The sequence below is a fragment of the Orbicella faveolata genome, unplaced genomic scaffold, assembly GCF_042242905.1.
Source record: "Orbicella faveolata isolate gen_17 unplaced genomic scaffold, um_ofav_v1 contig_14, whole genome shotgun sequence".
NCBI classification, from domain to species: Eukaryota; Metazoa; Cnidaria; class Anthozoa; order Scleractinia; family Merulinidae; genus Orbicella; species Orbicella faveolata.
Genome location: NW_028301541.1, coordinates 10,745,001 through 10,765,949, shown reverse-complemented (window position 1 = coordinate 10,765,949; position 20,949 = coordinate 10,745,001). Strand labels below are relative to the sequence as shown.

The following is a 20,949-nucleotide window of genomic DNA, read 5'->3' as shown; positions in this document are numbered from 1 at the left end:
TGATCTTCCACAATGCCTTGTGTACCCTCCTAGAACGGCCGTCCCGGAAGAGTGTCTTAAAGTTGAGGATGTTGCCACGTCGATATTCAGAAGAGATGGGCCATACATCGCCCAGCTCTTGGAAGGGAATTATTTCACCAATGCTGCAAGAAGCAGAATCACCACCAACCTTGAGCGGGAAGTCAGAGATTATGTTTACACCTTCATGTACCCTGAAGAGTACACTCTGACGGAAAGCATTGCTGCTTCTTGCAGCATTGGTGAAAGAGACTCCCATAGCAGCACAAGCGGCGACGAAGAACTCGACGACAGCGAAGATGAAGATGAGTGCCGGTGAAAGTTGCATTCGAAAATAACAGTGTTAAATACTTCTTTTCAGTAGCTACAAATGCTTTTTGTCGCCAAACGTTTTTTTAAAGCAGAAGGAAAGTTTGTAATAAATTTGTATCCTGCCTTCTATGTTTATTCTGTAACAATTTTTTTGATATTCAAACATTATGCCATTTTAAAGTTTTACTAAAATATTTCACGTGACCCCCCTTTTTCCCTTATTTTTTTGGGATGGCCCCCCCTCGAAAGCCATTTTTTTTTCGCATGGCCCCCCCCCCAAATCCCACCAGCCCCCCCTACCTTATAAAAAATGAACGGTCCCTAATTGAAGGGGTGAGTGCAAAACCATGTTAAGTGACGATTTGGGTGAAAACAAAATTTTCGCGAAAGGGCTTGAATTTTTGCATGTGCTCTTCAATGTAATAGAAAAACGTGGTCCTGTATTTTTCCCGCTGGTTTTTGCTTCGTTTATGAAGACGCCGCTAGGAAAACCGAGTGGTTTTTTTGCATACGCAATATCTCGAAAACGAAGCGAAGCTTAGCGGAAAAACTACGGGACATTGCTAAACATACCTTAACAAAGCTGCATGCGAAATTTGGAGCGTTTTCGACGAAGTTCACTTTTGATTAAAATACCTAACGCCCTTTTCCCGCCGAGGCCTTCAAATAAACGAAGCCGGGCCTTTGTTAAGATAAACAGAGCCGATCCTTTGTTATAATAACCAAGCCAAGCCTTTGTTATAAGTCGAAGTCTCGCCTCGGTTTATCATAACAAAGGATCGGCCCGCCGCGACCGCAAGGACTTTGATTTCACTTAGAAAGCAGCAAAATGTCAATTTCACGCAACGTATAAGCTCAAAAATGTTGATTTTAGGTCAAAAAAGGTTTAAATGTTGATTTCACGTGAACGCGTGACGGCAAGGATGTTGGTTTCACCTAGAAACCAGCAAAATGTCGATTTCACGCAGCGCATAAGCTCAATGATGTTGATTTCAGGTCTAAATAGGTTAAAATGTTGATTTCACGTTAACGCGTGACGGCAAGGATGTTGGTTTCACCTAGAAACCAACAAAATGTCGATTTCACGCAGCGCATAAGCTCAATGATGTTGATTTCAGGTCTAAATAGGTTAAAATGTTGATTTCACGTTAACGCGTGACGGAAGGGATGTTGGTTTCACTTAGAAACCAGCAAAATGTCGATTTCGCGCAGCGCATAAGCTCAATGATGTTGATTTCTGGTCTAAATAGGTTAAAATGTTGATTTCACGTTAACGCGTGACGGCAAGGATGTTGGTTTCACTTAGAAACCAGCAAAATGTCAATGTCACGCAGCGCATAAGCTCAATGATGTTGATTTCAGGTCTAAATAGGTTAAAATGTTAGGATGTTAGTTTCACTTAGAAAACAGCAAAATGGTAATTTCACGCAACGTATAAGCTCAATGATGTTGATTTCACGTGAAAACGCTCTATAAATAGAGCTGACAGATTAACAGATTAACCCTTCTGCGCAACATACGGGTCTCCATATATCTGCCTGTCCGCTGATCCCAGAAGCTCAAAACACTACAGGTCATGCCAATTTGAAATAAAATCAACGCAACCTGGATCACAGATCTATGTTACAATCGATCGCTAATTGTTGGCCATTATTATGTTTAAGGTGGTCTTATACCTAAATTTTTTTTTTTGCAAAACAACTCTGTGGAACAGTTTTTGTATCACGTTAAAGGACTTTGCACTCTGACTTCAAAAATGCGCTTTTCCAGCTCACGTGTCACGATAGTTAATGAATAACTAGCTCCTTAGTGTTAAAAAGTGGTGTTCATTATAAACACGATAACGTAATAATGAATGGTTCGAGAAGTATGGAATTAAATTCATCCTGTCCATAAGCAAGTTGTCCAGGAGACAAACCTCAAAAATCAGTGTTTTGAGGGGGTTTTTCTCGTGAAATGTTGAAAGAGTGTATTAATATTAACTTATATTAACTATATTAACTAAATAACAGGAAAAAATTTCAAAAATTGCAAATTTTGGAGGTTTAAGACCTAGATAATTGTGTCCTTCATCAATGTTGAAAATTTGACAACATTCGGTTAAAACCCAGTGGAGATATCGTGTGCGAGATATTGATGATCCGTCTATTTGGTCATTTTGAGAAATAAGGCTTTAAAGTTTTACTTCGATCTTCGAGAGCCCAAATTAGCCCTGTGAACTAGGGGGGGGGGACGTTAGGGGCAGGGGGAGGGGTATATTTAAAGGTTTTACATATGTGTTTCATTGAACACCCGAATACACACCAGTCATAGAAATGTTATCCAAGTATAAGGAGCGTATAAGATGGTAGAAGAAATAATGTTCAGGACCATGATGCAAAATTCTCATAACTACACATCTTTAAAGCGTTTGTGTAAAGTATCATTAAAATGTACTGAATTGAATCCATTTTGTGAGTACTTTTAGACTGTAAACAATGGTTGCTATGGGTGTTGCTATGTTGAAATATAAATAGAAGTAAGTGAAGAATGATCATCGCAGTATATTTTCCAATTTAAGCAATTGGAAAGAAGAAGCCTGAAAAAAATCAGGGCTTCAACGGGATTCGAACCCGTGACCTCCGCGATACCGGTGCGATGCTCTACCAACTGAGCTATGAAGCCACACATTGGGAGCGAGGCCACTTAATTGAGTTCATATCTTCCCATGAGGAGTGAAATGATGTGAAGTTTATATGAAAAATAAAATAAAGTATATAAAAGTATATTAAAATATACTGCGATGATCATTCTTCACTTTCATCTACAACCGCAGTTCATATATGAATTATTTCATATAAACTTCACATCATTTCACTCCTCACGGGAAGATATGAACTCAATTAAGTGGCCTCGCTCCCAATGTGTGGCTTCATAGCTCAGTTGGTAGAGCATCGCACCGGTATCGCGGAGGTCACGGGTTCGAATCCCGTTGAAGCCCTGATTTTTTTCAGGCTTCTTCTTTCCAATTGCTTAAATTGGAAAATATACTGCGATGATCATTCTTCACTTTCATCTACAACCGCAGTTCATATATGAATTATTTCATATAAACTTCACATCATAAATAGAAGCGTTCAGATTTCTTAATTTAAACGTAAATTCAGGAGTAATTAGAGGAAAATCCTTTCAAAATACGATTTACAAATGGACAGGGATGTTGAATCTTCATGTTCCAAAAAAATGGTTTTCTGGAGAGAAATTTATATCTGAGAGTATAAGACCCCCTTAAACAGTCTAGTTACCAGTTCGAGAAACGTCCGCAGAACGTGATCGCAATGCGTGCCGGGAAGGGTCTTTACACCTCGTGCGCGGGAAAACATGGCGGTCGATACAAGACAAATTTTAGAAGTCTAAAACCAGTTCTCGCTTTCCAAACTTTGACGCTAGCAACGCTTGGCAATTGGGCCACGACTCACCAGAGGGTATTTTTCTTGGGCAAGAACTGCTCTTGGACTTTGCTGCCTAGCTCGATCTGACTTTGAACGCCGATAACACGATTACGGTATATCAGCTGCCTTCGAAGTTTCAGAACACATTTTGATTCTTTAAAACGTGCTGATGACTTACGGGTTTATCGAGACCTTATGATGCCTCTCAACCACCAGGCAGCCATGCAACGTACTTTAAAACAATGCTTAAGATATTAGTTGACAGAGCTCTAATGCGGCACATCTCTTTTTTGTTCGATGTATTTCGTTTGACGCTCGATCGATTCACGTGTTGTGTCACGTCACAATAACCGATGTAAACAATCTGTTCCCAGATTTCCGCTCTATATATGCCGTGAGATTTGATTTTGACCTCATACACTATAAACAGTCTGCCTGTTTGCTGTTCAACAAATATACTCCTAAAGACATGGCTAGGAAAAGCCAAGTATTTTTGCATACGTTATAACTCGAAAACGAAGCAAAAACCAGCGACAAAAATACAGGGCCGCGTTTTTCTATTACATTGAGGACCACATGCAAAAATTCAAGCCCTTTCGCGAATTTTTTTTTTTTTTCACCCAAATCGTCACTTAGCATGGTTTTGCACTCACCCCTTCAATTATAACGCAGGTCTGAAACAGCGTTTTGATTTAAGGGTCAGGTCATAAATAGGGTTTCAAAGTTTTGGCCAGGTCATAAATAGGGTAGGGAATATCGCAGATTTTGGTCATAAATAGGGTAAGGGGTTTGGGAAGCGGGCCGCACACCCCCGCCCAATTTTTCTGGGTGTAACCTCCTCCCGGGTGCTACTCACTATCTTTTCTGTTCCAAATAGTGAGTAGCGTAGCAGTGTGCGCTTGGTAACAAACTGATGACCGCTTCTTTGAGTTTTTGAAGTGCCTCTGAAGAGAATTTAGATAAAGTTTTGAACGACTAGTAGATTTACACTAAAAAAAATTACATTCGCTCTCGATTTCTATGCGTGATAGAAATCTCGAGCTCATAATCTAATTGTTAATTACATGTAGTTCAATTCTACTCGTATACTAATGCAATTAAATGCCGCGATCTGATTGGCCGAGGTATCGTACACTATCAGCCATTTGCGCTCAGCCTGTAGCCTATGAAATGGCCACATCTTCTGGTTTTTTGGAAGCTTCGGAGGAACATTAAGAAAGGAATCGATACTTAAATTGCTGACAAAACTAAAAGCAGGATTCACGGTTTGCTGACGTTAAAATCTCGAAATTGTTGAGAGAAATAGATGCGTTGATAAACAACTGCAAATTTCAAATGAAAATTCACTCGGTTCGGTTTTTCTAAAGCCACAACTTTAGTACTACGTAGAGAAATAAATAAATAAATAAATAAATAAATATTTCTCTCTCTTGGACAAACATTTTCCGTAGTTATCTTATAAAAGCAATAGACGACACTTTCTCAGGGTTTACCGGCCCTATAAGACCACATGGAATGTCGAGGCAACATTCCAAATGCTTGCAAATCACTCGCCTAATTACCGCGCTCGTCTTCTCCCAGCATTCTATGTGGGTTTATTGTACCAGGCCGGGTCTGGGTTACAGCTCCAACCTCGTTTCCAGGGTCCTCTCTCTTACTTGCAAGGTGTCACATGACTACTGAATGACTCGATAGAACAAACGACAGAAGGAAAACAAATAATGCGTCTCAAATGAAGTGACCTAACGTATTATTCGTCTAGGTAAATACGAAAAATAAGACGCATAAATTGTCAGATAAACTTGATAATGTTTTACGTCCTGGAAGACGCAAAAGTTATACGTATTTTTCGACTCGGACTTATGATTTGTTTAGGTAAATGCGAGACGCGTGAAACAGACGAACTTATCTGAACTTTAAATCTGTTCAATTAAAATTTGCAATCAAGCGAACAACAGTTTCCCACAATGCCTTCTATTTTGCAACACAAGTTTTATGGGTATTCAATAGTGTGCGTGTGCGATCGCGTGACCTCAACTGTCCAGACCATTTTGACCGCTTTTCTCAGTGTTTTCTTTCTTGAAAGCAGGCAGTGGACATTTGATTTAATCACAGAAAAGCCGTAAAACAACTATTTTACTCTAACGCAAAAGAAAATAGTTATCTAGTATGAGCTGTGGATCCATAGGGAGTCTGCCTCATTAGCATAATCGATTCAGTTTTTTACAATAACTGTCTAATTTCTCGCGCGCTGAGTGGCTCATTTTTATCATCAGTAAGAGTACAGACGCATAAAAGTTTAATTTATGCAAGCTTTCAAGTTCAACTCTCAGCCGTCAAACTGTCAACTTTTTAACCAATGAGATTTTATGGACTTTTTTTAAATAGCCAATCAAAAAGTGAGAAAACTATTGACAATGTTCACGTCATTTGAATAAAATTCACTTATCTTTGTATACGGCAAGTTTACGGCGTCTTTTCCCCTCGTTTATTCCCGGCATTTGACCATTTTGGGATCTTGTTTTTGTAAACAACAAATTGACGTCAGTTTTTTATGCGTCTGTCCTCTTATTGATGATGAATTTCGTCATAACATTGTCAAAGTTTACTGCGAAACCACTCGCCTGCGGATCGTGGTTCCACAGCTACTTTGACAATGTTATGACGCAATTTATCATCGATAAGAGGACAGACGCATAAAAAACTGACGTCAATTCGTTAATCTGATAGCTTCTGATCGAGCTTCAAATATATCAGTTCTGAGTACTGAAGGACCATAGCACTATTAACATTACTGTACCAAGGAATTTCAGAACGATAAATGGATTACTTTTTGTGCAGCAGGGATTTAAAAATTTATAATTTAACTTAGAATGTAGTTAGTTCTTTAGCACTTTTGCCATCCAGAAATTTTTGCAGTCTCTTCGCAAAGTCGTATGCTGATAACGTAAAATGAAAACAATGACGGACGCTTCTCAATGTACGTACATTCCGCACATTCGGTTATCTCTTCTAAGTAAGCATTACGAAGTAGTGTATGGTGTAAGTAGCCATTTTGATTACGTCAGTACTTCATGACGTCATCTGCACAGATACTATTCGTCTTTTGTAATTACGACCACTGACAGCTGCTAACAAAGGTATTATGTTAGTTTCTAAAGAAACTATAAGGCTGGATGCAAGTGAAACACTTAACAATTTATCAACTGGAAGTTGATAAAAGTAAATATACCTCCATGTTACAATATTAAAGATAGTCGACGAGGGCGCAGCCCGAATCATCGATCACGCATAGAAATCGAAAGCGAATCATCTAATTTTTTTATAGCATAAATCTGCTGGTCGTTCAAAACTTTATCTAAATCCTCTTCACAGACACTTCGAAAACACCAAGAAGCGACCGTCATTTTGTTAGCCAAGGGCACACTCAGTACGCTACTCACTATCTATTACAGAACAGATCGCGAGTAGCGTAGCCAATCAGAGAACGGCATTCGTGATAGAATCAGTTAGTAGATTTATACTAATACAAGTTAGTGAAGGTGACGTTTCGAGCTTTAGCTGTTCGTCAGAGCTCGGATGATGGGTTCACATTAGAAAAATCAGCTTCACTAACTAACGACAATAATTTACATTTGTCAACTTCAAGACGATGAATAGCTTAGACTCGCAGCTATTAAACTAAAAAAAAAAAAAATTAGATTATAAGCTTACTAGAAGTGCAACACCATAGGAAATGTTAGCAACCTACGCGACGACTGCCTACTACAATCAAGGACAAAAGTCTTCGAACAAATTTGCTGTTTTAGAGCTTTTGCGCACACGCCAGACGCGAATACAACTTCACCTGCCTAACCTCGCCCCCCACCCCACCACCCCGCATACAATGTTGAAAACAACTACCTACAATTTCTTCTTACTTTCAACATTGTATGGGGTGGGGAGGGGGAACAGTAACGCATTTTTAAAAGAAAAGCAGCGCTTTTTTCAAACTTCAGTAGTAAAACACACACAATTCGTGAAATTAAATGAGTGTCCCAAGGACTTTTGCCCACGATTGTAAAAGTGCTTCACCTCCGGGGAGGGGTGCGTGGGTGGCACCAGCAACCCATAGAAAGTGCGACGTATTGCATAATTTTGCGGATTAAATTATTTTGTCAGACCACGCACTCCACCTCTGTTGTAGTCCTATAGAAAACTGACAATAGGCTACATAAGCGACGCTTAGCTAGGTAGGCTATGAAAGATGGTTGGTGTGAACCAGTCTGAAAAGAGGCTGTGTGCTAACACCTGTATCATCACTCTGAGCATTAACCAAGACATTGATATCCAACTCTATCCAGAAAAATCAAGCTCACTGATTACGGAGAAGACAATATTTCGCTCTTAGAGGCTCTTGATACTCGTTCCTTGGTAATTTGCTCTCCATAACATCCAACAAGCTCATATATTACTGTGAGTGCCAATATGCAAATACTTTAAAATGCTTGCATGCTTCAATTAATCAATTACTGACAGGTTGAGTTACTCATTTATTGTAGCTTGACATTGTAGCTTGAATATCAGATTCTCGACATTAAAAAGGAATACGAATATACGATATTGCCAATCTATCTTTAAGTACTGTTAACTTTAAATCTTACGTGCATCCGGTCGACCTCCAAGCTTAAGTAACGTAGCAAATATTTTAAATATACACGACACGATATGTCCAGCATAACAAAACAGCAAAAAGTAGTTGTTAACAAGTTACCAGAGGAGTAGCAAGTTAGGATTGGAAAAGATTGAAATCAGGAAAGCGAAAGAAGGGCGAACTGAAAAGAATGGAAGAATGCTTTTGAGGTCAGCTACGCTCTAATCCTTTCATCAGTTTTATGTTTATTAATATATATATATACTACGCCCATTTCTCAAGGTTCCACACTGATCAGTTACCCGTTTCATGTCGACAGGTTCGTCATCAAGAGATGTTTTTGGTATTGTTCTTCAGGTTGTTACTCCATTTCACATGTGGAGCAGCTGAAATTCAAGATGGCCAAGCTCCACTGATGATTGTGTCCTTGGATGGAATGGATTGGCGAGTGTTGAAGAGTCAGTTTGCTGTTACTGCTAATTTGGACTTCATCGCACAAACGGGAGTTAAAGCCGAATACATAAAGAACATCGTACCTTCCAACACATGGCCAAATCATCACACTTTTCTGACTGGTCTCTACTCGGAGAGCCACGGGATTGTGTCGAACATATTCTGGGATCCAGTGTTCGAAGAGAAATTTATATTCGGCTACGACTGTTCAAACATTGATCCCAAGTTCTACAACCAAGCGGAGCCAATATGGCTGACATTACAAAAGCAAGGCGGACGCAGTGGTTCATATTTTTGGCCTGCAACTACCAGCTACTCTGTAAAACCGACCTTCTACGAAAAAGAACTCTGTCTTGTCAACTGTAGTGCAATAAACCCCAAAGAGCTTCCAATGTATAGAAATAGAACTTTACCAGGTTTTCCACCTTACGTTCATTGCGCGTTTGACATCAGACGCAATTTTTCAGTTCGAGTCGATAAGGTGGTGGAGTGGCTTCGTTCTGACCAACCACCGCATTTTATTTCTCTCTACTTTGGAGCGGTAGACACTGCGGGTCACTTGCATGGGCCGTTCTCGCAAGAATACAAGAGTATGGTGGAAAATGTTGATGTGAATGCCGTGGGGTTCTTACTGAAGCGATTAAATGAAACTGATTTTCTGCGCAAGGTCAACTTGATAATAGTAAGTGATCATGGAATGGATAATACGTCAGCAAGTCGCCAGATATACTTGGAAGATTTCATTGACCCTTCGACTTACACGTTGACTGAGAAAGGTTCTTTAGTTCATATGTGGCCTCATCCTGGAATGATGGAGGAAATCTACCAAAACCTTACAAGAAATCAAATACCACATGTCCGCCGAGTGTTCAGGAAAGAAGACATTCCCGCTGAGTATCACTGGAAAAATAACCGACGAATTCCACCGATCTTTATTGATCCTGAAGTTGGCTGGGTCATAACAAGCTCCAGAAGTGATCCACCGCCACGACTAGGAGAACACGGCTGGCCTCCTAATGAATCAAAGAGCTACGCGATTTTTTACGCTCGTGGGCCAGCTTTTCGGGAGGGTGCAGTTGTGAGGCCATTCAACACAGTTGATCTTTACCCTTTGATGTGCAAGCTTCTTGGAATAGATCCTCGCCCAAACAACGGCTCTATTGAAAATGTCAAAGCTGTCCTGAAAGAAGATATTCCACCACCTCGGGGTGCTGGGTACAAGCAAAACAGCGCATGCTTGAACTTTGTCTTAATAATCCTTATTGGTTTTGAACTTTTCGATAATGATTGAACAGAAATCGAAAACGAAAACTACGAAAAAAACAAGTTTCCTCGCTGAGGTTGAACGATGTTTATTTTTAGAGGTTTTTGAACTGAAATTTGAACATTAGTAAAAAGAATGAAGACATTTCTGAATTTAAATTCAAAAATGCATTTGATGTACAACATTCATCTTATTTCAGTTACAAAGTAAAAGCTAATTTTGGGTTAGTTTTTAACATTAATAATTGTTCTGAAATGTTCTAATTTCAGTTATACGGAGCAAGTCCTGGGTAACTTAATTGAGACCTTCTTACGACCATTTTGCATTGTGCTGTTTGAATTCCTTTCTAGAAACTTCATTCCACCGTTTGGTTGAACGAAAAAATAGCACTCGCCATGTATAATGATTGGTCGATTTTTATACCTGATTGTCCCTTTTTCACGGTATATTCGCCGGTAGATCAGGCGAGTTTGGTCGGGTCTTTTTCGTTTTTTTACCGATGCAGTCGGGCGAAAATACCCACGGCAAGACCAAATAAGCCTTAGCGTACCCAAAGAGGTACGGTTAAGTATTAACTCTATATTCAGACTCAGCCATATAAGGTTTACATGACTTGATATCGCAGAATATCAGGACGGCATACACGGCTTCTGATTGGCTCAATTTAGTCGTGTGTGTTTTTCACTCGATCGACCAGGTGTCTCTGTCCTTAGGAGAAAATCGGAATTAAAGTCGACCTCATCCGAACAGATCGGTCACCATTTTTTTGTTTAATTATTGAATTATTAGTTGCCATTTGTTTTAATACTTTTTTTCCAGGCCGTTAGTTTTACGCGGTTTTAAGTATTACAGCCCGACTTTTTCAAGATTCAAAACGTTATATAATCATTCCACTGATTGCAGTATCACAATCTGACCTTTTTACGGAATATTTAAATATCGATATTAAGCTGCATGTAGCCGTTTCTTATATTAACAAGTTACCCTGTGAGGCATTTAAGATTACAGCTTTGTGTTGAATAAACTGCTGTTTTTTTTTATAAATCTGTTGATCTTCCATTGCTCTGGCTTCAATCGTTGTTCATTAGTTGTTTATTTAACAGTTAGACTTGGAGCTCAAAATGTCCTCTTTTATTATATAACTAGGGAATTTAATCCATTGTGACTGGCTGAGAGCCGGCCAATTTATTGTTAATTTTTATTTGCACTACAGCAAATTAACGCTCGCGTTGGTAATTTTCTCAGTCACATAATAAATGAGTAATCGTATGAACGCTCAAGCGATTAAGGATTTACACAACTCGTGATATTTGAAAATTTTTTCAAATTGCACTTGCCATAAGGCTCGTGCAATTTTGAGAGAACTTTCAAACATCACTCGTGATGTAAACCATAATTGCACTCATACTCACACGATCAGACCAATACAAACATTAGCGTTTCTGTCAATGATCTCTGTGATGATAGTTGCCTTCAGAAATGTTGTTTTCTTAAAGGAAATATTTGCCGGAGAGCGAAGAAAACATAAGCTCACGTCTTGTGAAATAATCAATAAAATTTACAAATACGACCGATGGACCGACTGACTGAGCGGGAACATTTTTTCGCCAAACGCTTCAACTCGTTGAAAACTTGGCATTAACAGGGTAAAAAGTAATGTCGCTGGACAATAGTCATTTACTTTGACGTGAAAGGAAAAATCAATATCGGCTGTTAATTGGACCACTTTTAACGTTAAGTGCAACACGAGGTATGCATTATTATTATATGCCAAACTGATCCAAGATAAAGAGAAGAATTCTGATTGGTCCTGAGCGGGCCAAATTTTGGAATACACACACGCGCTAAAATGGAGCGCACACAGATAAGTTTTGTCGAATTGCTTTTTCAAAACATTGAGCAAAAGAAAACAGTCTGTTGTTAAAAAGCAGGGCCTCTACTGATAACAGTTTAGAGCTGACATACTTGGCCGATATATGGCCTGAAAAACGTAAAAACAGAAATTCGTAACTTAGTGCCTTTACTGAGAATTGAGCATATTAAATTATCAGCATATAACAGCAAGGAACATGAAACTGACAGCGGCAGTGCTTTGAAATCATCAAAACCAATTAATTCATGTTTTCTCAAACGAAAAAAAAGGTTGCTAATCTCTGCACGTGTAGCCCTTGCTGTTGCGAACTGGTTTGCGTAGATAATGACGGAAAGTCATAATGAACCTTGTAAATTTTTGTAACAAAGTAAACTAATTAAAGCCTCAGTATAGATACATTATCAAATTATAAAATCAATGTCGATCAATGCCTCACAATCAATACAGCAAAAACCATGAGGACGAGGTGGAACTGCGCTGTAAGTGAAAAAGTTCAAATTAATGGAAAGAACTGGAAGAGGTATTGAAATTTGTTCACCTAGGAGCAACATGCAGTGACCCAGAAAAGAGGTTCAGAAGAAGACATCAGAAGCCGACCAGGAAAAGGCAGAGCAGCATTCAGTAAGCTTAGAAAGATATGGAAGAGTAACCAACTGATACTGAACTCTAAGCTGACGAACTAAGTCAAACGTTATAGATGTTCTACTATATGGATGTGAAACATGGCGTATGATTAAGTAGATCTACTGGCCTGTGAAAATATTCAATGAAGGGAATGAATGCCAACCAACATCCTAAGACACCATTAACCTTGGCTCCGGTGGGAAAGGAAAGACATGATGAACCAAGAGAGACTTGCTGCAGAACTGCAGAGAAAGAAAGAACAGCGTGGGTTTTACGTGGTGAAGCGAGGCACCAGTGAATGCACGTGACCTAGTGGCATGGAGTAGAAGAATTCTGGTCCATTACTCCCCCATCCCCAGCCCCACAACCCCCGGGATCCTGCATAAAAATCAAGAAGTCAAGTCAAGTCAAGTCAAGTGAAATGATTAAAACGTTTTAAATAATAAACGGTTAAGTGCACCTAAATATCGTTATCTAAATATATCCTAAACAGGTCTGCCATTTTACATAAAAACGCGGATGGTCAACTCGTGTAAAAATAGTAACCTCGTTTGTTCTCGTTAAGGGTATTTTGGCTAGATTGCATCTCGTCAAAGGCGAACTGCTTGGGCTCGACCAACTTCGGCTAATATACCGTCGATATAGACCAATAAGGTACGATTCGATCGAAAAATCAATAGCGACTTTAACAGCACAGCTTATACATGCATGGATTTCATTCTTCCTGTCAAACAAAAGATAATATATAGATTTAGGCCAGCCTAAAAGCGTAGCTTCTGGGCCGGGTTGTTCAGAGCCAAATTAAGCTAACCCAAGAAAAGGTAGAATTTTGATTTGAGTTTTGCAACTTTGCGTTGAGGTTTTCTGTATATTGTTTGGCCTTCTGTTTTGAGTTTTAATAATCGCTATATACTCAAAACAAAGCAGCAAAAATTATTTGTATAGAAGAAAATGTTATAATTCGGTTAACTTTTAATGCTGGGTAAGCATTAACCGGCTTCCGAACAATCTTGCCCTGTTTTCAACAAGGTAGCCTGACATGAGCCCGCGATCCAATCAAAAACCAGCACTTGGTCAGCGGTCAACTTCAAAACACGTGACCACGATGAGCTGTAAACTTGAGCCCGCGATATGGTCACGTGATACTGGTCAGCGGATACCTTATTTTGACAGGTGTCAATTGATCGTAACATGGATGTCCAATATCAAAGAAGTACACGGTAAACCAAGGCTGCATGTCTCTGTCAACCTATTATTTAGAGTATGGCCGCCATGTTGCGCGATTCCGTCGTCGTCGTCGTCGTCGTCGTCGTCGTCGTCGTGCGTACGCGCCCGCGAGCAATACCGCTAGCCATGATAACCATGAGCAAATCAACTCATGGGTTTCCTTTTCTTTCCTATATGAGTATGGGGCTCCGCTTGGCGGCCCGTCGGGCCGCCGGAGCTCCGCTATAAAGTGTAAATAGGAGTAAGGCAAAGTTATCATTAAAAGATTGAGTAATTCACGCACGATTTCCCTCGTATAACAGAAAGAATTAGAATCTTTCAGAACATTTACGAGTGTTAAAAAAAAACAAATTTCACTTTCACTTTTAAGATGGTGATGGATATCGGTGTATCCAAAACATTTTTGAATGTCAATCTTAAAATGTCTTGACTTCCTTGTTTCCAACAATTTTCAAATATCTGCTTATATCCTCTTAAACTTAATGACGTTTAAACTCCTTAAAAAATTGACATAATTAAAAAAAATGGTAATTAAAATGAGAGTTTATAGCTAAAAAAGTTCAGCCACTGAAAAGTCCAAAAGCAACAAGGAGGATTGTCAGGACAAAGTTCAAGCATGCGCTGTTTTGCTTGTACCCAGCACCCCGAGGTGGTGGAATATCTTCTTTCAGGACAGCTTTGACATTTTCAATAGAGCCGTTGTTTGGCCGAGGATCTATTCCAAGAAGCTTGCACATCAAAGGATAAAGATCAACTGTGTTGAATGGCCTCACAACTGCACCCTCTCGAAAAGCCGGCCCACGAGCGTAAAAAATCGAGTAGCTCTTTGATTCATCAGGAGGCCAGCCGTGTTCTCCTAATCCTGGCGGTGGATCACTTCTGGAGCTTGTTATGACCCAGCCAACTTCAGGATCAATAAAGATCGGTGGAATTCGTCGGTTATTTTTCCAGTGATACTCAACGGGAATGTCTTTTTTCCTGAACACTCGGCGGACATGTGGTATTTGATTTCTTGTTAGGTTTTGGTAGATTTCCTTCATCATTCCAGGATGAGGCCACATATGAACTAAAGGACCTTTCTCAGTCAACGTGTAAGTCGAAGAATCAATGAAATCTTCCAAGTATATCTGGCGACTTGCTGACGTATTATCCATTCCATGATCACTTACTATTATCAAGTTGACTTTGCGCAGAAAATCAGTTTCATTTAATCGCTTTAGTAAGAACCCCACAGCATTCACATCAACATTTTCCACCATACTCTTGTATTCTTGCGAGAACGGCCCATGCAAGTGACCCGTAGTGTCTATCGCTCCAAAGTAGAGAGAAATAAAATGCGGTGGTTGGTCAGAACGAAGCCATTCCACCACCTTATCGACTCGAACTGAAAAATTGCGTCTCAGGTCAAACGCGCAATGGACGTAGGGTGGAAAACCTGGTAAAGTTCTATTTCTATACATTGGAAGCTCTTTGGGGTTTATTGCACTACAGTTGACAAGACAGAGTTCTTTTTCGTAGAAGGTCGGTTTTACAGAGTAGCTGGTAGTTGCAGGCCAAAAATATGAACCACTGCGTCCGCCTTGCTTTTGTAATGTCAGCCATATTGGCTCCGCTTGGTTGTAGAACTTGGGATCAATGTTTGAACAGTCGTAGCCGAATATAAATTTCTCTTCGAACACTGGATCCCAGAATATGTTCGACACAATCCCGTGGCTCTCCGAGTAGAGACCAGTCAGAAAAGTGTGATGATTTGGCCATGTGTTGGAAGGTACAATGTTCTTTATGTATTCGGCTTTAACTCCCGTTTGGGCGATGAAGTCCAAATTAGCAGTAACAGCAAACTGACTCTTCAACACTCGCCAATCCATTCCATCCAAGGACACAATCATCAGTGGAGCTTGGCCATCTTGAATTTCAGCTGCTCCACATGTGAAATGGAGTAACAACCTGAAGAACAATACCAAAAACATCTCTTGATGACGAACCTATCCACATAAAACCGGTAATTGATGGCAGAACCTAGAATTCAAAACGTGCGGAATACTAACAAGTAGATTAAAGTTACTCAGGCATAACACAATCACAAACTATTTGAGCAGACGCAATAAGCATTCTCGCATTCTTTTCAGTTCGCTGTTCTCGGCCCTATCCCGGTCTTAATCTTTACCAATGCTAACTAACTATCCCTTGAGGTTATTACTTCTCCTGTGTTGTGTTTACTTGTTAACTGTTTCTTTTGGCTGGTTATTTTATGCTCCACATATCAGGCAATGGATTTTAAAAAATATTCATGGTTTACAACGTACTAATCCCGAGAGATTCAAATGACAAAGGCCTGACGGCCATGTTGGATGAGACATATAAAAGAAATTAGAGATCTTTTGTTATAATGTCATTCAATGTGGCGGCTGGATGCAGGTAAGGTTTTGCGTTAAAAACAATAAAGGTAAGTTTTGCAATAGCATATATTCATATTCCTTTTCTAATGGTCTAAGTGGGGAAGTTTTGGTGAAAAACTTTAACATAAACACTAACGAGATCAGCAGTGAACAACATTTCTTTGTCTTCCTCATGAATGGAACTATTTGAGCAGACCTAGTAGGCATTATTGCAGTCTTTTCAGTTCGCTGCTCATTCACTATGTATCTCGATCTCAATCTTTACCAATCTTGACTAACTAACTTTGGTTTATATCTCAACTGGATGAAGAACTCTTCCTCGTACACAGTCGCTACAATCTAGTACTCCCTTCAACCCGAGTCAAGGAAAGATAATCTCTTCAAGTGTATAAATACTATTAGGAAGAGAGCTTTTTAATTTTATATTGTAGTTTTAGTTATGATGGTTATCTTAGTTCTTATAATTATACATTTAGGTTTTTTATATACTTTTATATCATTTTGTCCATTATATCCGCCTGAAGATGACCTAGTGTCGAAAACGTTAATTTAGTTTTTAACTTTTTTATCTTACTTTCCGAATAAGCAGATTTTGGGGCTCATTACTTTGGGGGGGGGGGGGGGTGGCGTTGCTTTTGGAGAGCAAAAAACGTTGTAAAAAGTTAATAGGAGTGATCTCTTTTTATGGAAATTCGTAAAAAAAAGTTCTTGAAACATGAGATAAAATTCGTCGTTCCAGTTTAAATCTTTGTTGCTGCCACATGGATGAGCTCTTCTAGTCTATACCTTGTCAGGGGTCAGCTTGAAAGCTAGTCAGATGCCGAAAACAATTGGACCTGGGTGCCACTATTTTCGAGGAGGGGGGGGGGAGGTGGTGGGGTGTGCTCGCCACAATTTCTTGACATTTCTTTTGGGGAGTCGCTACTTTCGGGGAGTCGTTATTTTCGGAAGTTTACGGCATCAGACAATGTCATATTAAAAATATTCATGGTTTACAACCAATCTCGAGAGAGTTAAATGACAAAGGTCTAGCGGCCATGTTGGATGAAGCAAACAAAGTAGCCGAACAAATCTTGCCATCCAACATGGCGCCTGGATAGTATTGATAACATATAGTCAAATTCCTTGTTTAATATTACAATTAGAGAAGAAAAAAATTTGGAGAAACATTTTAACACACACACAAAAAAAACAAAACCACTAGTGAAAAATGTTTCGCCGTCCTCGTGACAGCATTTTCAAGCTCATATGTCTGCGATGAAGTAATTATCAAAATAATTGTAGACCAATGTGGAAAAACATACGATGAAGTATTTGTGAATGTAATTGTAGGTATCAAATAATGGGAGCGCATTGTTCCACGTGAAACGTTTGCACGCATAGAGTCAGACTGTGTGTTTAGACCCGGTTTAAGTTCTCTAATAACACAACTAGAACAATTTCTATAAATAATTCATTAATACTTAATCGCACTTGATAGTGAGGCCCCGTCTACACTATGTACGCCGGAGAAATTTGAAAACAGCCTTTTCACGCTGAAAGCGTATCCAATGTTTTCCGTCCACACTACGTTGGGGAAATTTGAAAGCTCAACAATCACGGGTCATTTTGGATTTGTTTTTGAGGAAAACTCGGGCATGATAATCGTAACGTCATCGCTTTCGAAAAGCTTCATTATCCGTCCCGGAAAAATGTTTTACGTCCACGCTAAACCGCAAGGCTGGCGTTTTGAAATTCCTCCGGTTCGAGAGTCAGAGTTTTCGAAAAGCTGCCTTTTCGTGATGGATTAGCGTGGACGGATGGCCATAAAACAAATAGAACAATGCCTATAATCAATTGAACCGAACGAAAACTCACCTTTAACCAGACTTTTCTAAGATACTTTATTCTGTGTTCGCTTCAGAAAATGATGCACTGAGGTGTAGCACATTTTACGGCTAATTAAATCGGTTTCGATTCGTGTCACGCACTTTTTCAACAAATACTTTACTTTTATTCCCTCCGATCCAATTTGGGTTCAAACAAATTAATTACTGAACAATTTTATTTCCATTCTATTTCTGCAATATCATGCTCAGGACTAACCTACTAGCATTCGGTGTAGGCGGCGCAGGTTTCGAGAATGCGCCGGTCGCCGGCTTATTTTGACAACCCTGTAGCTGGCTTGTGGTGTTTCAAGCCAATGAATGCGGGCTTGCGAAAGCGGATTAGTTTCAGTGCAATCCGCACTAAACATAAGCCGAGTCTAGATATGTTGGCTTGCGTGAGCAAACAACTCCTGTATCGCCGAGGAAACTCACAGAGCGACTTTGAGATAAAAATATCTTATCTTGAACAATTACAACTAATTTGCGAGGGAAAGCTCTTCAAATTTTTACAAAACAGGTAAAACAACTGCAATTACACAACAACAACGCTACGCCAGGAGCAATGGCCGACGAAACAACTCGAAAAACCCGCAATTACTAGTACCCAGTCTTCCTACCAGACAATTTAAACTCTCGGAGGTCTGTCACGTTTAATCTCGTCCTCAAAGTGACTGACTGACTGACAATCAAGATCTGCCTCTTACTTAGGAATCTGCCGTGTATGCATGAAATGCATAAGACCACAATAAATTAGTCAGAATGGAGTGAGTGAGTGAGTGATCGAGCGCCATCCGACTGCCTTCTAAACTTATGGATGAAATTGAAGAATGATCATCGCAGTAAATTTTCCAATTTAAGCAATTGGAAAGAAGAAGCCTGAAAAAATCAGGGCTTCAGCGGGATTCGAACCCGTGACCTCTGCAATACCGGTGCGATGCTCTACCAACTGAACTATGAAGCCACACATTGGGAGCGAGGTCAATTAATTGAGTTCATATCTTCCCGTGAGGAGTGAAATGATGTGAAGTATATATGAAATAATTCATATTTGAACTGCAGTTGTAGATGAAAGTGAAGAATGATTATCGCAGTAAATTTTCCAATTTAAGCAATTGGAAAGAAAAAGTTGGTAGAAGTTTGTTCGTCACGCAATGCTTTTGTTCTATTTTAAGGGGTAAGGGTAGGACAATTTCTATTCTAATGCTCAAGGCTTGGAACCACATGGAGCACACAATTTTTTTGAGTAGGAAGAGAGTAAATAAAGGAAAGAAAAGAATAAATAGTTTACCATTGTCTCCTGTTGTCATCTCTTACGCGACCTTACAAGGAAAACTCCTATTATATATATATTAAGCGGCCACCCTCGGGGAAATCAGCCTGCGAGCAGGCTCACGTTGGAGCACAAGCGCGCGCGGCGTAGCCGCGAGCGCGAAAACGAGCGGCGAAGCAGCGACACGAGAAAGTCACTTTCTTGGCGCCTCCTCATCAGACTCCTTCCCACCGGATCGCTTTGCTCCTCGTCGCTCGCGCGCGTGACTCAAAGGTGAGCCTGCTCGCAGGCTACAGGGAAATGGAAGGTGGCCGCTTTCTAGGAGTACCGAGTTAATTTCTTATTGACCATGGAGTCAATCATAATAAACGTGTGTTTGAATTATCACTCGTCACCTTCAATTTCGGATTCTTATCTGCCATCGCCTTTTCAATGCGTGTACCTTAGTGCCAACCGTTTCCCTACGATGTGGGAAAACGGAATTTGAACTTCCAGTTTCGTTTCTCGTTTACCCACGCCATCGGAATTTAATTTCCGTTTTCCGTTTTCCTACTACATTGAAAATGGAATTCCAGATTCTATTTCCGTTTTTCGTTTTCGTTTTCTAATTTTCATTTCCTTTTTTTGCCTTTCATTTTTATAAGATATTGAAAAACGAAATTTGAGCTTCGATTTTCGTTTTTCGTTCCTGTGTTTTTTTTTTCTTTTTTCACTTTCGTATGGTACCCAAATCGGAAGAATGTTGGCACTTTCTGTCGCTAACAATAGACCTAGAAAATAAGATAAAGATAAAGATAAGAACTTTATTAATGTTTCGAAGTCGCTAGCATACAATTGATACTATTTGGGGACACCTAACTACGATTACTTATCTAATAGTTAATAAAATATGAAATACATGTAAGTATGTAAGTGTTTTAAAATATATATATAAAACAAACAATGAGTCATGCGGTAAGATCAAGTTTTAGTTGTTACATAAAGAATAGTCTAGTGAAATCAACAGCAGGCTAGTGAAATCAAGCAATTTCAACTTGCTTTTTAAAAGTGTGCAATGATTCAGAAGATCGGATAGATTTGTCGAGAAACTACATCCTTGAGGAAGTCTTTGTTCGCCGTTTTCTTATTGAGGAAAATAATAGTTTTGAAGAACTTCTCGAGGTAATCAAGAACCGTTACCCAAATCTAACTGTAAAAAGGCTTTTCAGTTGTCATGGTATCAAGAAGAGAAGGTCAGTTGCGGATAGAACAGTCGCTATCCGGTTAGTGTAAAATGAGGACTGCGGACTGGGGTAAAATACAGACTGAGGGTCAAAATGCAGACTGCAGACCAGGGGTAAAATGGAGACTGTAGACTTTTTGACTGAGTTTTGTTCCGTTCCCATCATTGAGAGCTAACCGTAAACAGGCAAACCGGAGCGTTATTTAAGCTAACCTGAGTGATATTCGGGCTAACCGGAACATTGCAAACTTTCACTGTGATTAGCCTGAATAACCCTGTTTCCGGTTAGGAATCGATAATGGAAATAACACCGTCGATATATACTTAAAAGGTCTGTAGTCTGTAGTCTGTAGTC

The 20,949-nt window shown here is 39.6% G+C and overlaps 2 protein-coding genes across 2 annotated transcripts; one reads left to right on the top strand and one right to left on the bottom strand.

Moving 5' to 3' along the window:
• The first annotated feature begins 8,400 nt into the window (after nucleotides 1-8,400).
• On the top strand, nucleotides 8,401-11,149 carry LOC110054088 (ectonucleotide pyrophosphatase/phosphodiesterase family member 5-like). Its single transcript, XM_089286581.1, has 2 exons — nucleotides 8,401-8,603; nucleotides 8,714-11,149. The coding sequence occupies exon 2, from the start codon at nucleotides 8,729-8,731 to the stop codon at nucleotides 10,136-10,138; it is 1,410 nt and encodes a 469-aa protein (XP_089142707.1). The 5' UTR covers nucleotides 8,401-8,603; nucleotides 8,714-8,728; the 3' UTR covers nucleotides 10,139-11,149.
• A 2,938-nt stretch (nucleotides 11,150-14,087) lies between these two features.
• LOC149113940 (ectonucleotide pyrophosphatase/phosphodiesterase family member 5-like) lies at nucleotides 14,088-15,832 on the bottom strand. Its single transcript, XM_089286580.1, has one exon. It carries the CDS (start codon nucleotides 15,803-15,805, stop codon nucleotides 14,396-14,398), a length of 1,410 nt encoding a protein of 469 aa, XP_089142706.1. The 5' UTR covers nucleotides 15,806-15,832; the 3' UTR covers nucleotides 14,088-14,395.
• Between the last annotated feature and the right edge of the window lie 5,117 nt (nucleotides 15,833-20,949).